The 17,113-nt window shown below is 37.1% G+C and overlaps 1 protein-coding gene and 1 long non-coding RNA gene across 2 annotated transcripts in view; one reads left to right on the forward strand and one right to left on the reverse strand.

Moving 5' to 3' along the window:
* Positions 1 to 17,113, forward strand: part of FGF2 (fibroblast growth factor 2) — a 51,847-nt gene that overhangs the window by 32,578 nt on the left and 2,156 nt on the right. The window contains exon 2 of the mRNA XM_065905069.1: positions 5,496 to 5,599. Coding sequence (XP_065761141.1) covers positions 5,496 to 5,599 — 104 coding nt within the window. The remainder of the gene's footprint in view (positions 1 to 5,495; positions 5,600 to 17,113) is intronic.
* On the reverse strand, positions 1,722 to 16,634 carry LOC136146145 (uncharacterized). The gene is made up of 4 exons (XR_010658899.1): positions 15,696 to 16,634; positions 15,153 to 15,290; positions 9,158 to 9,277; positions 1,722 to 3,792 (listed from the first exon to the last, which is right to left on the reverse strand). It is a non-coding gene; the product is annotated as an uncharacterized lncRNA (long non-coding RNA).

Raw genomic sequence — 17,113 nt, forward strand, 5'->3', positions numbered from 1 at the left:
TGTGATCAGAGTTTCTGTTTCTTTGCTTACCTATCAAAATCATTTTAGAAGGACCATGTAAATTTTCCTTTGCTAAAGACTGTGAAGTAAAAAGCAGACAACTGTTTATGGATATTGTAGATGGGATTGAAGATGTAACTGTATCATGATGGGACCAAGTGACGACTAGTGAAGTGTGTGTGTGAAAGTTGCTTGGTCGTGTCCAACTCTTTGTGACCCCATGGACTATACAGTCCATGGAATTCTCCAGGCCAGAATACTGGAGCGGGTAGCCTTTCCCTTCTCCAGGGGATCTTCCCACCCCAGGGATCGCATCCAGGTTTCCCACATTGCAGGCCGTTTCTTTACCAGCTGAGCCACCAGGGAAGCTTGCCTAATGATAAGGTTCTTCAATTCTGTGCCTTACAGCTTTTGTTTTTATGCTACAGCAGAGGGGAAAAAAGTTGAATTGTAAGCTTAGATAACTTGGATAACACACTATTTTTCCAAGTTCGTCTCTTACTGGACTTAAATATCAACATTAGAAAGTCATGAGAAGTCTTATGTTTATCAAAATTGTTGACTTATGTGCATGCATCCAAAACCTGACAATAGGTTGGTGATCTCCAGCATGCTGAAAAGACCTGGGCTGTATCACGGTTCAGAGGTCCAATTTAGAAAGATTTTCTATTGTAGAATTTTAAGAACTTTCAAAATGTAAAATATAATGTAGATACAGGAAACCACATAAAACAAATTCATACATGAATGGGTTATTACTAGGTGAACATTATTATAATCACCACTCAGGTTAGAAAACAGAACTTTGCCAGCCACCCCAGATGCCTCTCTGTGTCCACCCTCTCCAATAAAGTACACAGATTTCTAAATACTTTGAATTTCTTAGTAGTTTCATCAGTGATAGGCATCCTTAAATATTCTAGTTTAGTTTTGCTTTTTAAAGTATGAGCTTTGGGCCTTTTTTAAGTCTCAGGTCCTCCTTCCATCTTTTTTTCCTCCATAGTAACTTACTGTTGAGGAAACTAGATTATTTGACCTGTGAGGTTTCTCAGTCTGGATTTATGCCTGTTGCTCGAGCTGTCTCAGACTTGGCTGTTTAGGTTTTGTGGCTATCTTCTGCCTCAGTCCTGAAATGACATTCTGCCTGGAATATCATTTACCTTGTTTGTGAGATTATCTCCTACATATCTTTCAAACCTTAGCTCAAATCTTTTCTCTCCTAGAAAGATTCTTGGATTTTTTCATCTAACATATGTCATTTTCTGTAATCTCATAGCACCTGTATAATACTAATGTACAATACCGAGGACATTATAACAATGAGTTCCTTTACCCATTTTTCTTTTGCAAGTGAGATGCTTTCAACCCACCAAATGTTCACTAGATATTTCTGTGTGCCCGGCATGGGATAGAGACAGATAAAGTATAGTTCCCTTTTGGATGATATGCTTCTTACATCTCTTTTAATTGAGATGTTTTCTCTTCCTCTTGTTACTCATAAATGCAGTTATTTTCAGTCATGTCTAATATGGCATACACTTGGTATTTTATACAGCATACAAAAATTGGCTCACAATGGATCAAAACCTAAATATACAAGTTAAAACACTAAAGAGAAAAGCATAGGCATGAGTCTTCATGACTCATGAAGTTAGGCAATAGTGTCTCAGATATGACAAGCAATGAAAGAACAAAATCGATAAATTGGATTTCATGAAAATTAAAAATGTTTATGCATCAAAGGATAACATCAAGAAAGTGAAAAGACAACCCACAGCATGGATGAAGATATTTATTTGCAAGTCAGATATCTGATTAGCGCTTGAATCTAGAACATATACAACTCAATGTGAAAAAGACAGTCTACTTAAAAAATGAGCCAAGAATCTGAACAGACATTTCTCTAAAGATACACAAATAGCCAATAAACACATGAAAAGATATTCAGCATCAGAGAAATGCAAATGAAAACTAAGAGATAACCACTCTGTACCCAATCAAAATGACTATAATAGAACAAAACAAAAACCCAGGATTACAAAAAAAATGGCCTGGATGTGGAGAAACTGGACCCCTTAATTTCTTGTGACAATGTAAAATGGTTGCTTTGGAAAACAGTCTGTCAGTTTCTCAAATGATTAAACATAGTACCATACTGACTTTTCAGTATATGCCCAAGAGAAATGAAAACGTGTCTATACAAAATCCTGTACAGAAATGTTTGTAGCAGCATTATTAATTCGTAACAGCCAAAAACTGGAAACTGTCTATCCAACTGGGTGGGTAAATCAAATGTGGTCTATCAATGGAATGTTATTTGGCAGTAAAAAAGAATGAAGTACTGATTCATGGCTATAACATGAGTGAAACTTGAAAACATGCTAAGTGAAGGAAGCCAGTCACAAAAGACCACATACTGTATGACCACCTTTATATGAAATATCCAGACGAGGCACATCTATAGAGATAGGAGGTGGATTAGTGGCAGCCTAGAGTTGGGATGGTGGTACTGGGAACACAGGAGGTGTGGGATGAACATGTTCTAAAATTGATTGTGGTGATGGCTGCACAACCTTGTGACTCTATTAAAAACCACTGAATCACGAATACTTTACATGAATTGTATCATACATGAATTATATCTTGACTTAAAAAACAAAAGTACCAGGGGCACCAATAGTTTTAGTACAAGAGCCATTGACAGTACTTAAACATCATGGTAACTCTGGAAAAGAACTTCTAAGCTGGAGTTAAGTGATATGAACAACTCAAGTCAGCTAGGCAAATAAGTATAGGATCGCTTACCATCCTGGCAGAGTTTATTTATTTATTTTTTTTAGCATAGTTTTCAAATGATGATGTTAAGAGAATAAAGTCTCAGGTAAATGAAACCTACCTGATCTCAAAAGGAAAAAATGTCAGATCAAGTTAGTTGACGATGTTATTCTTATATTCCATATACTAACTGGTCAATTTTTGTTTCAGACAATTCAGTTCTGTTTATTTTTTCTTGAGGTATCTCTCATGATTATGAAATAACTTTGTTCATATCTAGTTATACTAGCTGCCTTGAAGTCCACATCATCAGATACTAATATAGCCATACCAGCATTCTTAATAATTAGGGTGTGCAACTTATGTATTTTCCCACATTATTTTCAACTCGCTTGTATCTTTGTATTTAAAGTGCTTTTCTTGTAAACAACATAGTTGGGTTTTTGCCTTTTATCTTGTTGACAGTTTTTTCCTTTAAAAAGTGAAGTATTTAGTTCCTTTACATTTAATTATTGATATGTTTGGGTTTATCTGCCATCTTGGAATTTGTTTTACTCCATTTGTTCTTTGTCCTTTTGTTTCTCTTTTCCTGCCTTCTTTGGGTTGTAGTTTTTCATGTTCCATTTTTCTGAGACAAAATGGCCCAGCTGCTAACTATTTGGGCAGTTCAGGAGCTAACTTTGCTCTGGAACTCCACCTTGTCCTTTCAGATCTCTCTCCATCCTCCTTTTCATTTGCTGACGGCTTGGTGCTTCTCCCGGGCTCTCAGCTCTGTTCTGCTTCCAGCCTTCAGTGGACAGCTGCTTTGCACTCAGCAAAGCCTAGGTGACTCAGAAGGCGCTCTCAGCTCTTCTGTTCTGTCTTCTGCTTCTTGGGTATGGTGGTTGTACACTAGGTGCAAGCTCTGTAGAACTGGCAGGTGGGTATGGAATTGCTCTTTGATATCAGCAGCTATTAAAAGTCTGTAAAAGTTCAGCTGGTTTATTCATACTCCCCATTTTGGCAGGGTTCTTCTTCCTGTCAAAAATGAAAGCAGGTCATCTCTTTTTGGGGGGAAGGGACCCCAAATGTGGAATTCTTTATGTGAAATTTTGTTCAGATTTCTTTGTACCTCAGACCTGATGGGTTTTTAAAGAAAATCTATGATTTTTGTGGATTATCCAGCTTCTTATTGATTTAGGCTCTGGTTACGTTTAGTCTGTATTTTTATGGTTATATTGTATTGACAATTAATGTTTACTTTTTAGTGGCTTATCAAATAACAGTATCCAAACGTGAATTCCCAAGGAATCTATGAAAGGCCAATGAATAAATGAATGACAGTTACTTTTGCTTCTGAGTCACTGGTATTGACCACACATTAATATCCATAATCTGCTTTATGAACAGTAATTATACATGTACAAAATGGTGGGCTAGAGCTAGGTTACAGTTTATTGATAAAGTGCCAGAAAAAAGTTTAGTGATTGACTGTGCAGTCATGAGCATTTATACAACTTCATGACTTAAAAAGAGATGCTCATGTATCATATATGACTTAAGGATCTAATCATTAATTTTGCTTAAATTTGTTAAAAATAAATCTTATTTTCTATATTTTTCAATAATATTGTGAAAAACTTTGTTTTCATGACTTGATTATATTCCTTTTACTTTGTATCTTTTAAGTTTCTGCAGAAGAATTTCACCTGGAGTGACTGGTACACTGAGGAGAATCAGACATAAAATTAAATGTCCAACAAATGCCTTTTTTACTTGATTCCCTTTGTGGTAATTTATAATGCAGGTTATGAGAAACATAGTTCTGAGATGTTTGACAGTAAAGAGTTAATTTGACTTACCAAGAATTTCTTAAATTTAACTGGCCCCAGAACCTGTTTTTTAAGTAATCTCTGTTAGTCAAAATACATTTTGGAGAATGCTGCCTCTGAATAGCAAAAGAGAAATTTTAAACTTAATTTTCATTGAGTTGATTAGATGATTATTTGTCCATCTAGCATTACCATGCTTATGTAATATCTATTTTTTTGTTTTCTGACAATCTGTTTAATATTGACAATGTAGTGTAACACATAGGTCATCCTCTTCAGGATTTTATAGTCTGAAAATCTTCACACCATATAAGCAAATTAAGTGTAAACATTATTTTTTTGCAAATATCTAGTTAAAAAACAATCTATATATCACAATCTGTCCATAAAGATGAATGCATTTGGTATCGTATTGAAGGGAAAGCTAGAAATAAGATGTGCAGAAACTCAAGGAAAAACAAACCAAAAGATAATAGCAATTATATTTTATTTGTGAAGAACAGGTTAAAAATAACTTTTAAAGAATTTAAACTTAAGCAGTAGTGTGAAAATTCTCTTAATTGGTTTATGTATTTATGTACCCTTCAGATATGTTCACTCAAAAAAAAATTTTTAGTTAACAAGGCCAAGTGGAGGTAATTACCTATTGAATAAGAGAAATTCTCCATCTGTCCCTCTTATCAGCACTGACACTGGAGTGAGAAGGGAGTCTGGAGGCACTTGTGCTCCAGTGGGTCATCTGCTCTAATAGGATTTAACTGACGTTTCACCTTGGCCCCCAGCTCCTTGCCAGGGTGGACTGGCTGGTTGCCCATGTGTCTTGTCTTTTCCCTGCATGTTGCATAAATGTGTATGTGGATGCCTCATTTTCCTATGATGCTACAAAGGTAATTTTTCTGTTACTTACAGTCAAACTACAACTTCAAGCAGAAGAGAGAGGGGTTGTGTCTATCAAAGGAGTGTGTGCAAACCGTTATCTTGCTATGAAAGAAGATGGAAGATTATTGGCTTCGGTAAGTAATGCTTTCTTATTTATATCTTTTTCTTTAACTTTTATCGCTGTGAATTTACTAGTATTGGTATTTATTAAATCTTCATTAAGGTTTTGCAAATATACCATTTAATCTTCACATTCATATAAATAGAGTATTAACTCTTATTTCACAGATGCAAAAACTATAGTTCTGAGGGAGCATTAAAGTAACCAAGAAAACACAGCTCGTGTGAGGCAGAGTCTGGAGGGCATGCCAGGCGGTCTTGACTCTTGAGTAGGCACTCTAATTCATTGCATTTTGCTGCAAAGCTATTAAACTTTAGTTATAAAAATATATTGTGCAGTTGTCTGAGGAGCATTGGGATGGACATATAAAATTTTGAGTATGAGTTTTTAAAGCTTCTTTCAAATTTGACATACAAAACACTATATAGAATACTCTTTGCCAATCCCATATACTATAGCCTACCAGGCTCCTCCGTCCATGGGATTTTCCAGGCAAGAGTAGTGGAGTGGGTTGCCATTTCCTTCTCCAGGGGTCTTCCCAACTCAGGGATTGAACCCAGGTCTCCCGCAATGCAGGCAGACACTTTACCCTCTGCGCCACCAGGAAAGCCTGTGGGTTCCTCACTTACGTACAAATGCTGGCTCTGCCACTTATTAGCTGTGTGTTCCTGGGCAAACTGTTCAGAGTTCGTTCCCTTAGCTATAACATAGAGACAATAGTGATCCTATCTCAGTTTTTGTGCAGACTAGTTTATATTAAGTGCCAAGATCAGGGTCTCTTATACATAGTAGGTGCTCAAAATTTTTACCTCCTCCTCCTGTTCTTATTTATATATAAGGTCATTTACGAGCAGAGACTTTTAACTTTTTATCACTGCCACTCCAGGGTCCTCACTCCTGGCCAGGATCTTCTCCATTAATGCAGGTTCTCTGTCAACTTCACCATTATTATTACAACTGGGATTGCAAGTCTGTTGACCAGACTGCATGGGGAATGATGCAGGGAAACAGAGCAGTATAATAGACACAGACCCTACTTGTGTCATTGTGGGAGTAGAAAAGACATGTACCTAAGTGTGTGTATATACAAACCTCAGCCATGATACCATACCAGTAGCAGTCAGAAGCTCTCTATAACCTTTCCTCACAGAAGGGTATCTAACAATACTGGTGTTTTTTTTTTACAGATAGTTTTTGATTTTTTTTCTGAGTGAAGCTCTTTGGATTTCCTTTTAATTAGCTTCATGGCGTGTAGTTGACAACATCACATTAGTTTCTGCTCTACAGCAGAGTGAGTCCGTTATACATAATACATTCTTTATAAGAGGCCGTTCCCATCAGGTCAGTGGGGTTTGAGTAGAGCCCCTGTGTGACACGGTAGGCCCTTACAGCCATGTTTTATACATGTATATGTCCATCTCAGTCTCCTAATGTAGCCCTCCCTCCTGGGTAATTATCAGTTTCTTTCTTACACATGTGACTCTATTTCTATCTTTAAAATAAATTCATTTGTACCATTTCTTCAGATTCCACATATAAGCGGTATCTTATATTTGTCTTTGATTTACTTCACTCAGTATGACAATCTCTAGGTCCATTCATGTTGCTACAAATGGCATTATTTCATTTTTTTATGACTGAGTAGTATTTCATTGTATATACATACAACATCTTCTTTATCCATTACTCTGTTGATAGACATTTAGGTTGCTTCCATGCCCTGGCTATGCTGCAGCAAACACTGGGGTGGCGTGTATCTTTTTGAATTATGGTTTTCTCCAGATATATGCCCAGGAGTAAGATTGCTGGGTTACATGGTAACTATTTTTGGTTTTCTGAGAAACCTCCATACTATTCTCCATAATGACTGTACCAATTTACATTCCCACTAACAGTGTAGGAGGGTTCCCCTTTCTCCACACCCTCTTCTAGCATTTATTGTTTGTGGATTTTTTTAATTAACGACCATTTTGACTGATATGAGGTGATACCTCATTGCTCTAGTAATTAGTGATGTTGAATATCTTTTCATGTGCCTCTTGGTCATTTGTACATGATCTGTGGATTTCTGAAGGGACTGAAACATACTTACAGAGAAAAAGAATATTCACTGATCATGTGATTAAGATATATTTATTGTGATATTATGTTTGTGATTTTTGCAGGATAAATAAAAGTCTAGGTGTAGTGGTGCTTGCTTTCTCCCTTTTTGTAACTGAATAAATTTTAGAATGATCTTCAAGAATAGCCAGTGTCTTTTGAGTGTACTAGATACTGTGCTAGGCATTAGGATTATAAAACTGAATGCAAAATGGCTTGTGCCTTTAAATGAGTGGTAGTCCTGGGGAGGCAGAATTGTAAATAAGTATTTGTAGTAACCGTAAGGGGATTGATGTGTTCCTTTTCTATCTTGCATGCATGCATAGTAATATAGGAAAGGAAGTGATTAAATGTGTCTAATTGGGGAAGATGACCTATAAGAGGCTTGAATGGAGATTGGGTTATGGGTAATTTTAGGACATAGGACACGCAGAGACATGGATGCAGGACGCTTACTAGGAGTCTCTCTAGAAGTACAGTTTACTACTGTGGGAGTGTAAGGTGCAAAGGCAGTACAAGGTAGAAGGGAAGAGGTGTGGCTGGAGAGGTAGGTAAACTGTCTGCTGAGGTATCTAATGTGTCATGTTGCAGTCAGCAGTGGGAAGCTGTGCAGTGTTTTAAGAAGAGACACATCAGATTTGAATTTGAGAAAGTTCTCTTGCAGCAATGTAGAGGATGGATTGGAGGGGGTCAAGACTGGCGGAGACAGACCAGTTAGAAGGCTATGGGAATAGTCCAAGCAAATGATAAGAACCTGGCAATAATAGGATGGAGCAGTGAAGTTGATCAGGTTTAAAACTGGAATAAAAGAAAAAGTCAAAGATGACATCTGGTTTTCCAGTTTGGATGAAGAGGTAGATGAAAAAGGGATTAGAGGAAAAGAGTAAGTTCTAGGAAAAGGTAATACAGGTTCAAATTTAGTCTTATCTAATTTGAGCTAAGAGAAATTAAGGTGAAGATGTGTAACTACGTAGTTGGAATTATGGGTTTGGACTTTAGAGGAGAGGTCTGTGTTGACCTCAGTGTCATCAGTATATAGGTAGCGGATAAAGAAGGGGAATGGATGAACTTTCCTAGGCAAAAAAAAAAACAGAAAAAGGGGGGAATGAAGACTACTTGCATGTCTTCCACTGTTTTTGCTTACAAGCCTGTTGTCAACTCAAAGGATGATGTAATACTTGGGAATGTACTGAAGTAGCACGTTAAATGTTTCCAGGACAGTGAATGTAAGGTTAACTCCAGTATTTTCACCTCGGGATGTGACAGACACACACAGCGTGAATCACTTTGTCTTCTGTAATAGTGTTGATTTGGCCACCACCAGACAGTAACGGTGGTGAAAATAAGAAAGGAAATTACAACATTAGCTTCTGTCTTTAACTATGGACAATACTAGTCAAAATGGTTTCAAAGCTCCAGACTTTCCTATGTCTGTCTCAGTCTGGCTCAGTGAGTGACTTCAGATTCTTACCCTGTGGTTTTCCATTATTGAGATTAGAAGATCTAGTAACCTGGTAATCATGCTGGTCCTGTAAGATCGTCACTGGAGGGGTTATTTATCTTGAGAACGTAGGCTGGAACATAGGTTCATCTGTAATGATAAAAAGCTCTATAATTACCTAAACTGATGATAACAAGCTATTCTACTTTACTTATGAAAACTTTTTTTTTTTCTTAAATTGAAGTTTAGTTGATTTATAATGTTGTTTTAGTTTCTGGTATACAGCAATGTGATTCAGTTTTACACACACATGCACCTGGCAGATCAGTCTTTGGGCTTGCAAGAATTGGACAGTTCTTAGCAACTAAGCCACCACCACATACACCCACACATTTTTTTCCACATTCATTTCCCTTATAGATTATACAAGACACTGAATATAGCTCTCTGTGCTATATATAAAGTAGACCTTGTTGCTTTTTTTTTAATATATAGTAACTTGTATCTGTAATCCCAAACTCCTTATTCTTCTTCCCCTTTGGTAAGCATTAGTTTGTTTTCTATCACTATGAGCCTGTTTCTGTTTTTTAAATATGTTGATTTGTATATTTTTCAGATTCTACATATAAGTGATATGTGGTATTTCTCTTTTTCTGTCTGACGGACTTCACTCAGTATGATAATCTCTAGGTCCATCCACGTTGCTTCTATGGCATTATTCTATTTTATGGCTGAGTACTATTCCATTGTGTATATATACCACATCTTCTTTATCCATTCATCTGTTGATGGATATTTAGGTTGAGAAGCTACTCTACAAGTGCATCTCTGAAACTACTGGGGTTGTAAAAGAGGAGAAAATTTATGACACTACACCTAAAAACTGAGCTTTCTTCTCATTCTTACAGAATACTCTACAAGTTAGAATTCAGAGTATTCTGACCCCTTCTCTAGGTAAATGTCTATTAAGTGTCCCAAACATAAACTACTCTAAAATGAACAGTGTTTTCTAGCTTCTCCCTTAGCTAATAAGCAGGACCTTTCACAATATTTATGGTCACAGCATTTTTAGTCTTAAATATATTTCTGTCCCCTTGGATATGTGTTAATTCCTGATACAACAGACTTCCTTCAGATTGGTATAGCAAGAGTTAAATCAGCAGTGCTCAGATATTTACCACAAACTCTGTAGGGACAAAGCCACAGTTGTTACACATAAATGGAAAATTCAGGATTTATCAGTTTTCTTTGAGGAATGGCACCAGCCAAGATCCAGTTGTTCCAGCTCCCGTCCTAGAAGTTATTCCTGCCAAGTTCATGAGTTAATCTCTAGTCTTACCATTCAGTTTGTATGGCTTTCTGCCTTGCGTTTCAGCAGCCATCCTCTTTCAGATTAGTCTGGGTGGGCTGTGTCAGTTTTCAGATGAAGAAGTAAGTGTCCCCACTCCCAAACCAAGGAGGTGGTTCAGTAAGTGGCATATTTCTTGGAGCCAGATCCATAGGCATTGAGCTGTCAACAGCAGCTTTTAGATCGGAAATTAAAAGTCTTGACCCTTGGTTATTAATATCATCTTGCCAGCATTTACTGGGTTGAGATGAATCACTGATGGTGAGACACCCCTCAGCTAGGGATGTCAGTGGGGACCCATTCAGGTGACTTCCCAGAGACTACTGGGCATGTGAGAAAAAAAAAAAAAAGACAACTTTGCATGTAAGTCCAAGGTTGAGACCGGTAGCCATCATGTGGGGATGCAGATGTTCCTTATTATGCAGAGACACTGGGGTTTATGAACTTGAACTTGCCAAAGGCATAATTCTTTCCACTCTTTTACGAGGCCCTATTTCAAACAGCTGTGTTATGGCACATCCCTGGGTTCTTCTGCATTTCCCCCTGTGTGTGATTCCTACACGGATTTATAAAACTTACTTCCCTCCCCTCAGAGAAAGCATTCTGGATAACAAAACATTTTAGTTCCTAGGAGTCACATTAGGTTGCCTACCACCAGTTGAGAGTATAAAAACAAGACAAGTTGTGTACCTCTTTTTTTCCCCCAACATCTTCACATGTTAAGGGTCTTCTCCCCACTCTTTGAAGCTAGAAAATACAAATGTACAAGCAGTAACTTTATTTATCTGCCAAAGCATAAATTAAGGCTGATGTTGAGTATTCTTTAATACACAACAGACTCCTTATTCCACTCCACAGCAAGATAAATTTTGTTGCTATGAGCAACAGGAGTCCATAACAAATACTAGAATTTGATTTCTTCAGTGTTCAAAAATTGCATGTAATGAGGTTAACTGTGAGCTTAAGTTTAAATCACCAAACCTCAGTGTTAGCACTGGTATGAAAAAATTTGCCTGATCTTTATCTGCTAGAAAATTGCACATTGTTTTTTGTATTGTGTGATACATTGTGATAACCTAAACAAAATAACTTAGCATTAAAATGTATGTGACCTGTGTTGATCCATAAAAGTGAAATATGCAAAAATTATATTATCTGAAGATACACATTTAATTACTGTAAAATACTTTTTTACTTAACAACTTTCTTGCTTGAGGGGCCTTTTAATGAAATGAAACTTACACACATAGTAAAGGAAAAGAGATTTTTGAGGGTTCACTTAGATTGGCAAAATATACTGATTAAATTTGTCAGAAAAATGCAGTAATTAAAGAGCAATATGTATCACTTTAATTTTCTTTAAAATCATTTTTTAAAAGATAAAAAGCTTCCCTGGGTGGCTCAGACGGTAAAGAATCCACCTGCAGTGTGGGAGACCTGGGTTTGATCTCTGGATCAGAAGATGCCCTGGAGAAGGAAATGGCAACCCACTCTAGTATTCTTGCCTGGAGAATCCCATGGACAGAGGAGCCTGGCAGGCTACAGTCCATGGGGTCTCAAAAAGTAGGACATGACTGAACAACTGACACTTAACATTAGATTAGATGCAAACATTACTGCATATTCAGAACTAGTTTTTTTTTTTAAGAAATCATAAAATTTTACACAGGCTACATATATACTACAATATTAAGATTAAATTTACTTTTAACTTTCCACACACTGTTCTGAAATAGTCAACACTGATACTGACATCATGTCTGTCTTTAATTCTCAGAAGTGGGGTAGGCAAAAGCATTTTTGGATTCATGTTGAGCAAACTCATAAGTTAAAACTGCAACATCACAGTACTGTAAAAGAATGAATAATCCAAAAAACAGCATGGTGGAACGGCCCTAAGGGTCAGTCTAACAGAAGTGCATGAGAATTCTGAGGCCAATACGTAAGGACAGGAGATAGGGGTGAGGGGGAAGGAGAAGAGAATTTACTCTAGTTCTTTTTTTTTTGTCTTATAGTGTGCCAGGGCTTTAAGATTGTTTGAAGGCTTAAAAATTGTTAAAAACTGGGAGGGATCTTAAAGATCACCTAATCCAATCTTATTTTACAGATGAGAAAAGTCAGGTTCAGACAGGTTAAGAGCTCAAAGTTACAAATTAGTTAGGGATCAAGGCAACACTGTAATCCAGTCATCTTGACACATAAAGATCCTCACAGATTTTGATAGTCAAATTCTTGAAATGGGCCAACTGGCTTAGTTTCCTCAGGGACTAAATAGTTCATAAAAATGAGACTATATTCTATATTTCAATACTTATCCTGAATTCTTCCTTGGTCTTAGTTCTTTAACGTTTATTTTGATTTTGCAGTGTCACTGAATGTATAGCCTATATAAAATAATTTCATTTATTCATTAACTTAATAAATGTTTATTGATCACTTACTATGTGCCAGGTACTGATACAGCAATAGAAGAAAAACAACAGAAGACAATCTACCCATATGGCATTTATAGTCTGGTGAAATCAAGTGGATATGTATATATAAATAAATGATCTGTATCTGGATGTTTTAGAACACAAAAATAAATGAGATGCTTTTTATCCATCATGGTGTAACAAGAGTCAATAAATTCAGTTACGTGAAAGATGCTCTTATTGTGGTTACACTGTAGCGCTAGGGTCAGGTTTTGAAAATATCGATTTTAGAATAGTTTTAGGTTTTCAGTCAAGTTGTGAATATACAATACAGAGAGCATCTATATACTTCATTCCCAGCTTCTCCTATTAACATATTAGCGTGGTACCTCTGTCACAACTAATGAATCAATATATTGATATATCATTATTAGCTAAAGTTCACACTTTATTCATATTTCCTTGGTTTACCTCATGTTCTTTTTCTGTTTCAGGATTAAGTTCAGGATACCACATTTAGTCATCCTGTCTCTTCAGTCTCCTCTACACTCTGACAGTTCCTTAGACTTTCCTTTTTTTGATTTGACAGTTTGAGGAGTACTAGTCAAATAAGGTCTCTCAGTTTGGGCTTGCCTGATTAGACCTGTGTTATAAGTATTTGGGAAATTTATTTCACAGAGGTAGAGTGCCATATTTTCGTTGTATCATGTCAGAGAACCGACTTACCACTAGTAATACTAACCGTGATCACCTGGCTGAGGTAGTGTTCTCTCCACTGTAAAGTTACTTCTGTTCACCCCTTTCTGTACTGCATTCTCTGGAAGAAAGTCACTATACACAATCTACATTTAAGAGATTGGGGGGTGGGGATGGGTGTCGTTTATGCTCCGTCTCCTTGAGGAAGTAGCTACATAAATTATTTTTATTCTTTTGTATGAGAAATTTGTCTGTTCTCCATTTATTTAATCATATCAGTATATGTGCATGGGTATTTAATTTTATGCTTTGGGTTATAATCCAAAACTTTGCTGTGTATTTGAAATTGTTTCAGCTTTGACCACTGGGAGCTTTTTGAGTTGGCTCTCATGCTCTTTCACATACCCCAGACAATGTGGGCTTTTTTGAGTACTTCCTTATGGCCTCTAAGAGTGCTCCAGGCTCATCTTGTATAGTCCCTACTTCAGCCTAGAATGAGCTATTTCTCTAAGGAGCTTGGTTCCTTCTAATACCTTTAGAAAATGGTATTAGAAACCAAGATCTGGGTGTTTGCTTCTGGGCAATCTTATCTGACAGGGCAAGGCATATAAGCATATACCAACCTGAATATATATATACACATATCTATAAACAGTTCCATATTTAACCAGGTATATGGTTGTATATTAAAAAACGAGTACATGCTGATGTATCCAACCCTAACCCACCAGTATCACATGAACCACTTTAGCCTTCCATGCTGGCTTGTCTTTAGCCACCTACTCTAAGAGTGAGAAACCTGGTTCCTCCCATCTCCTGCAATTAGTTTTTCATTATGTGTAAGTATCTCACACTGGTTCACTTTAATTTGAGATTTCAAAATGTCTAGATGAAATATAAATCAAACTATTTAAAAATGTTGACTATGCTTTTTCAAACTCTGTTCAATTCTTTGCTATTTAGATTCCTACAAGGGGTCAAACTTCCAGCACACACCATCTTTAAAACCATAGCATCACTCATCAGTAGCAACAAATGCTTATTAAGTCCCTTATCTTATTAAGATCCTAAGCTATGCTGGTTCATGTACATAGCATTCAGGAAAGTCTTGAGGTGTGGTCTACCACTAACACAAGATAGATTTATGTTACTCTCATACATGTACATATACATTCATTTTTTAGAATCCATACCTTTTAGAATTGAGAATAATGGTTTACTGAAATTACTGTAACACACTTCCTAGCTTTCAAATAAATTAGTACTTTTCAAGTTCCAATTCTGTGGTTATTAGCATTAGTAAGAGGGAAAGAAGGTTAAGTGATGTCTGTTACATAGTAAGTGCTCAGTAAACATTATTTTTCTCCACTAGAATACCTACTATTCATCTCAAACTCAACATGTCCAAAACTGAATTCCAAATCTCTCTCTATAAAACCCATTCCCATTCATAGCCTTCCCCATCCCAGCAAGCCCATCACTGGGCAATAATGTCAGTGCCATCCTTGACTTCTCTGTATCTCTTACCCTGAACATCTGATCTGTCAGGTAACTCTGACAACTCTACCTGCAGAACACATCCAGGAGGAGACAGCTTCTGATCCTCTCTGGTGCCACGACTGTGGTCCGAGTCTCCCTCTCTGTCTAGGTTCCTGAGCAAGCTGCCAACAGGTGTCTCCACATCTGCCTTTGGTCCAGAGTAATCCTGGAAAAATAGATCAGATCATGCTCAAAAGTCTATAGTGTCTTTTCATTTTCTCAGGGTAGAACGCAACATATTTGTAGTAGTCTACGACTCTTGTATCTCATTACTTCTCTGCCTTATTTCCTATCCTTTCCTCCTCTAAACCCTCTGCTTTATTTAACCCTCTTGCTGCGCTTCACACTCTAGGCATGATCCTGTTGAAGGGATTTTACACTGGCTTTCTCCTCTGCTTGGAATGCTCTTCTCTAGTATCTGGAGGGTTAACCCCACCTCCTTTAAATTTTTGCTCAAATACCAGAGCCTACTGTGACTATGCTATTTAATATTGCAACCTAGTCTGTACCCACCACCATTTCCGTCTTATCCTATTCAGCTTTATCATATAATTTACTCAGTTATGCTTACTGCTTATTGTATATCTCCACCAGTGAGAACTGGAGCAGCAAAAAGGGAGGGATCCTTGTTCAGATTTGTTCCCTTATGTATCCCAGTGCCTAGAAGAAATACATGTTAAATGAATAAATGCATTATTTGAACTTTGTGCTTTTTGTGTCCCAGAACTATTCTTTTTTTTTTTCATTTATTTTTATTAGTTGGAGGCTAATTACTTTACAGTATTGTAGTGGTTTTTGCCATATATTGATATGAATCAGCCATGGATTTACATGTGTTCCTCATTCTGAACCCCCCTCCCACCTCCAGAACTATTCTTAAACTTTAAAAAATGAAAAATTAAATTTGATGAAAATGTATCTGATAGATACATGGGCAAAGGGTATCTACAGTCTGAAGTAAGTTACTAAGAACCTTGAATTTTGGATTCCTTATTTGTCAATGAGTATAATATTGTGTTGGCCGAAAAGTTCGTTTTGATTTTTCTGTAATATGGTATAAAAACCTGAACAAACTTTTTGGCTGACACAGTAAATAAAATGCTATGCATGAGAGCAGCCAATAACTGTGAATTAAGGGATTTCCTAGCTCCTGGGCCTATGTAAAATAAGGCCTTGAAGAACAAGTTGTGTAAGCCCTTAGAAGCTATTTACCTACTTCCTGTGATGTTGCTTTTCCTTTTCTCTTAAGTTTGAAATGGTGAGCAGTTATTTAAAAAAAAGCTCTCTAAATATGTTTATAAAGTTTTTAAAAAATTACATTGCATTGATTTTTAACAGGAATAATGACATCACAGCCAGTGAAGAGGATTTGTAAACTCAGAATGGGAGGAACTGAAAATCACTTAAAATGGGATGTTAAATGCCTGGTTTTAGTGAGACTGAATTTTGGCCCTATTACCCATTAAAAAGATGGGAGTTTGTTTTCAAGTGCATAGCAGCAGTTTAGTAAACTTACATGTCTGAATGTTTGGCACAGATGCACAGTTTCCTTCTCTCTCCTCTGTGTAAAAGAACAAGGAACCTCTGTTTTAAAAAATTGTGGGTTCCATGATGTATTATCCACTTAATTCCGGGTATCATTCCTTTTCTCTAAAACAGCAGTTGGCTGAGAAGGCATATATTACTGGTATGGTACATATCCCATTGGCCAAACATTATAGGTGGCACACCCTTGAGGCTAACCAAACACCAAACAAGAGCTTCTCAGCACCCTGAGGCTAACTGACGTGGGTGAGGTCTGCCCCTGGGGAGCTGGCCCGGATCCCGGGGGTGACCTCCGTGTCACCCTCATGGTCACGCGGCTTCTCCTTCAACTTTCCTCCTCTGCTCCTGCTCTCACACCTGGAGCAGGGACGAGGAAGAGGTTTGCTGCTGGCCTGAAAAATGGCAAGATAACCTGTATCACTTTAACACATGAAGCATGATAAT

This window comes from Muntiacus reevesi, chromosome 13 (genome assembly GCF_963930625.1).
Source record: "Muntiacus reevesi chromosome 13, mMunRee1.1, whole genome shotgun sequence".
NCBI classification, from domain to species: domain Eukaryota; kingdom Metazoa; phylum Chordata; class Mammalia; order Artiodactyla; family Cervidae; genus Muntiacus; species Muntiacus reevesi.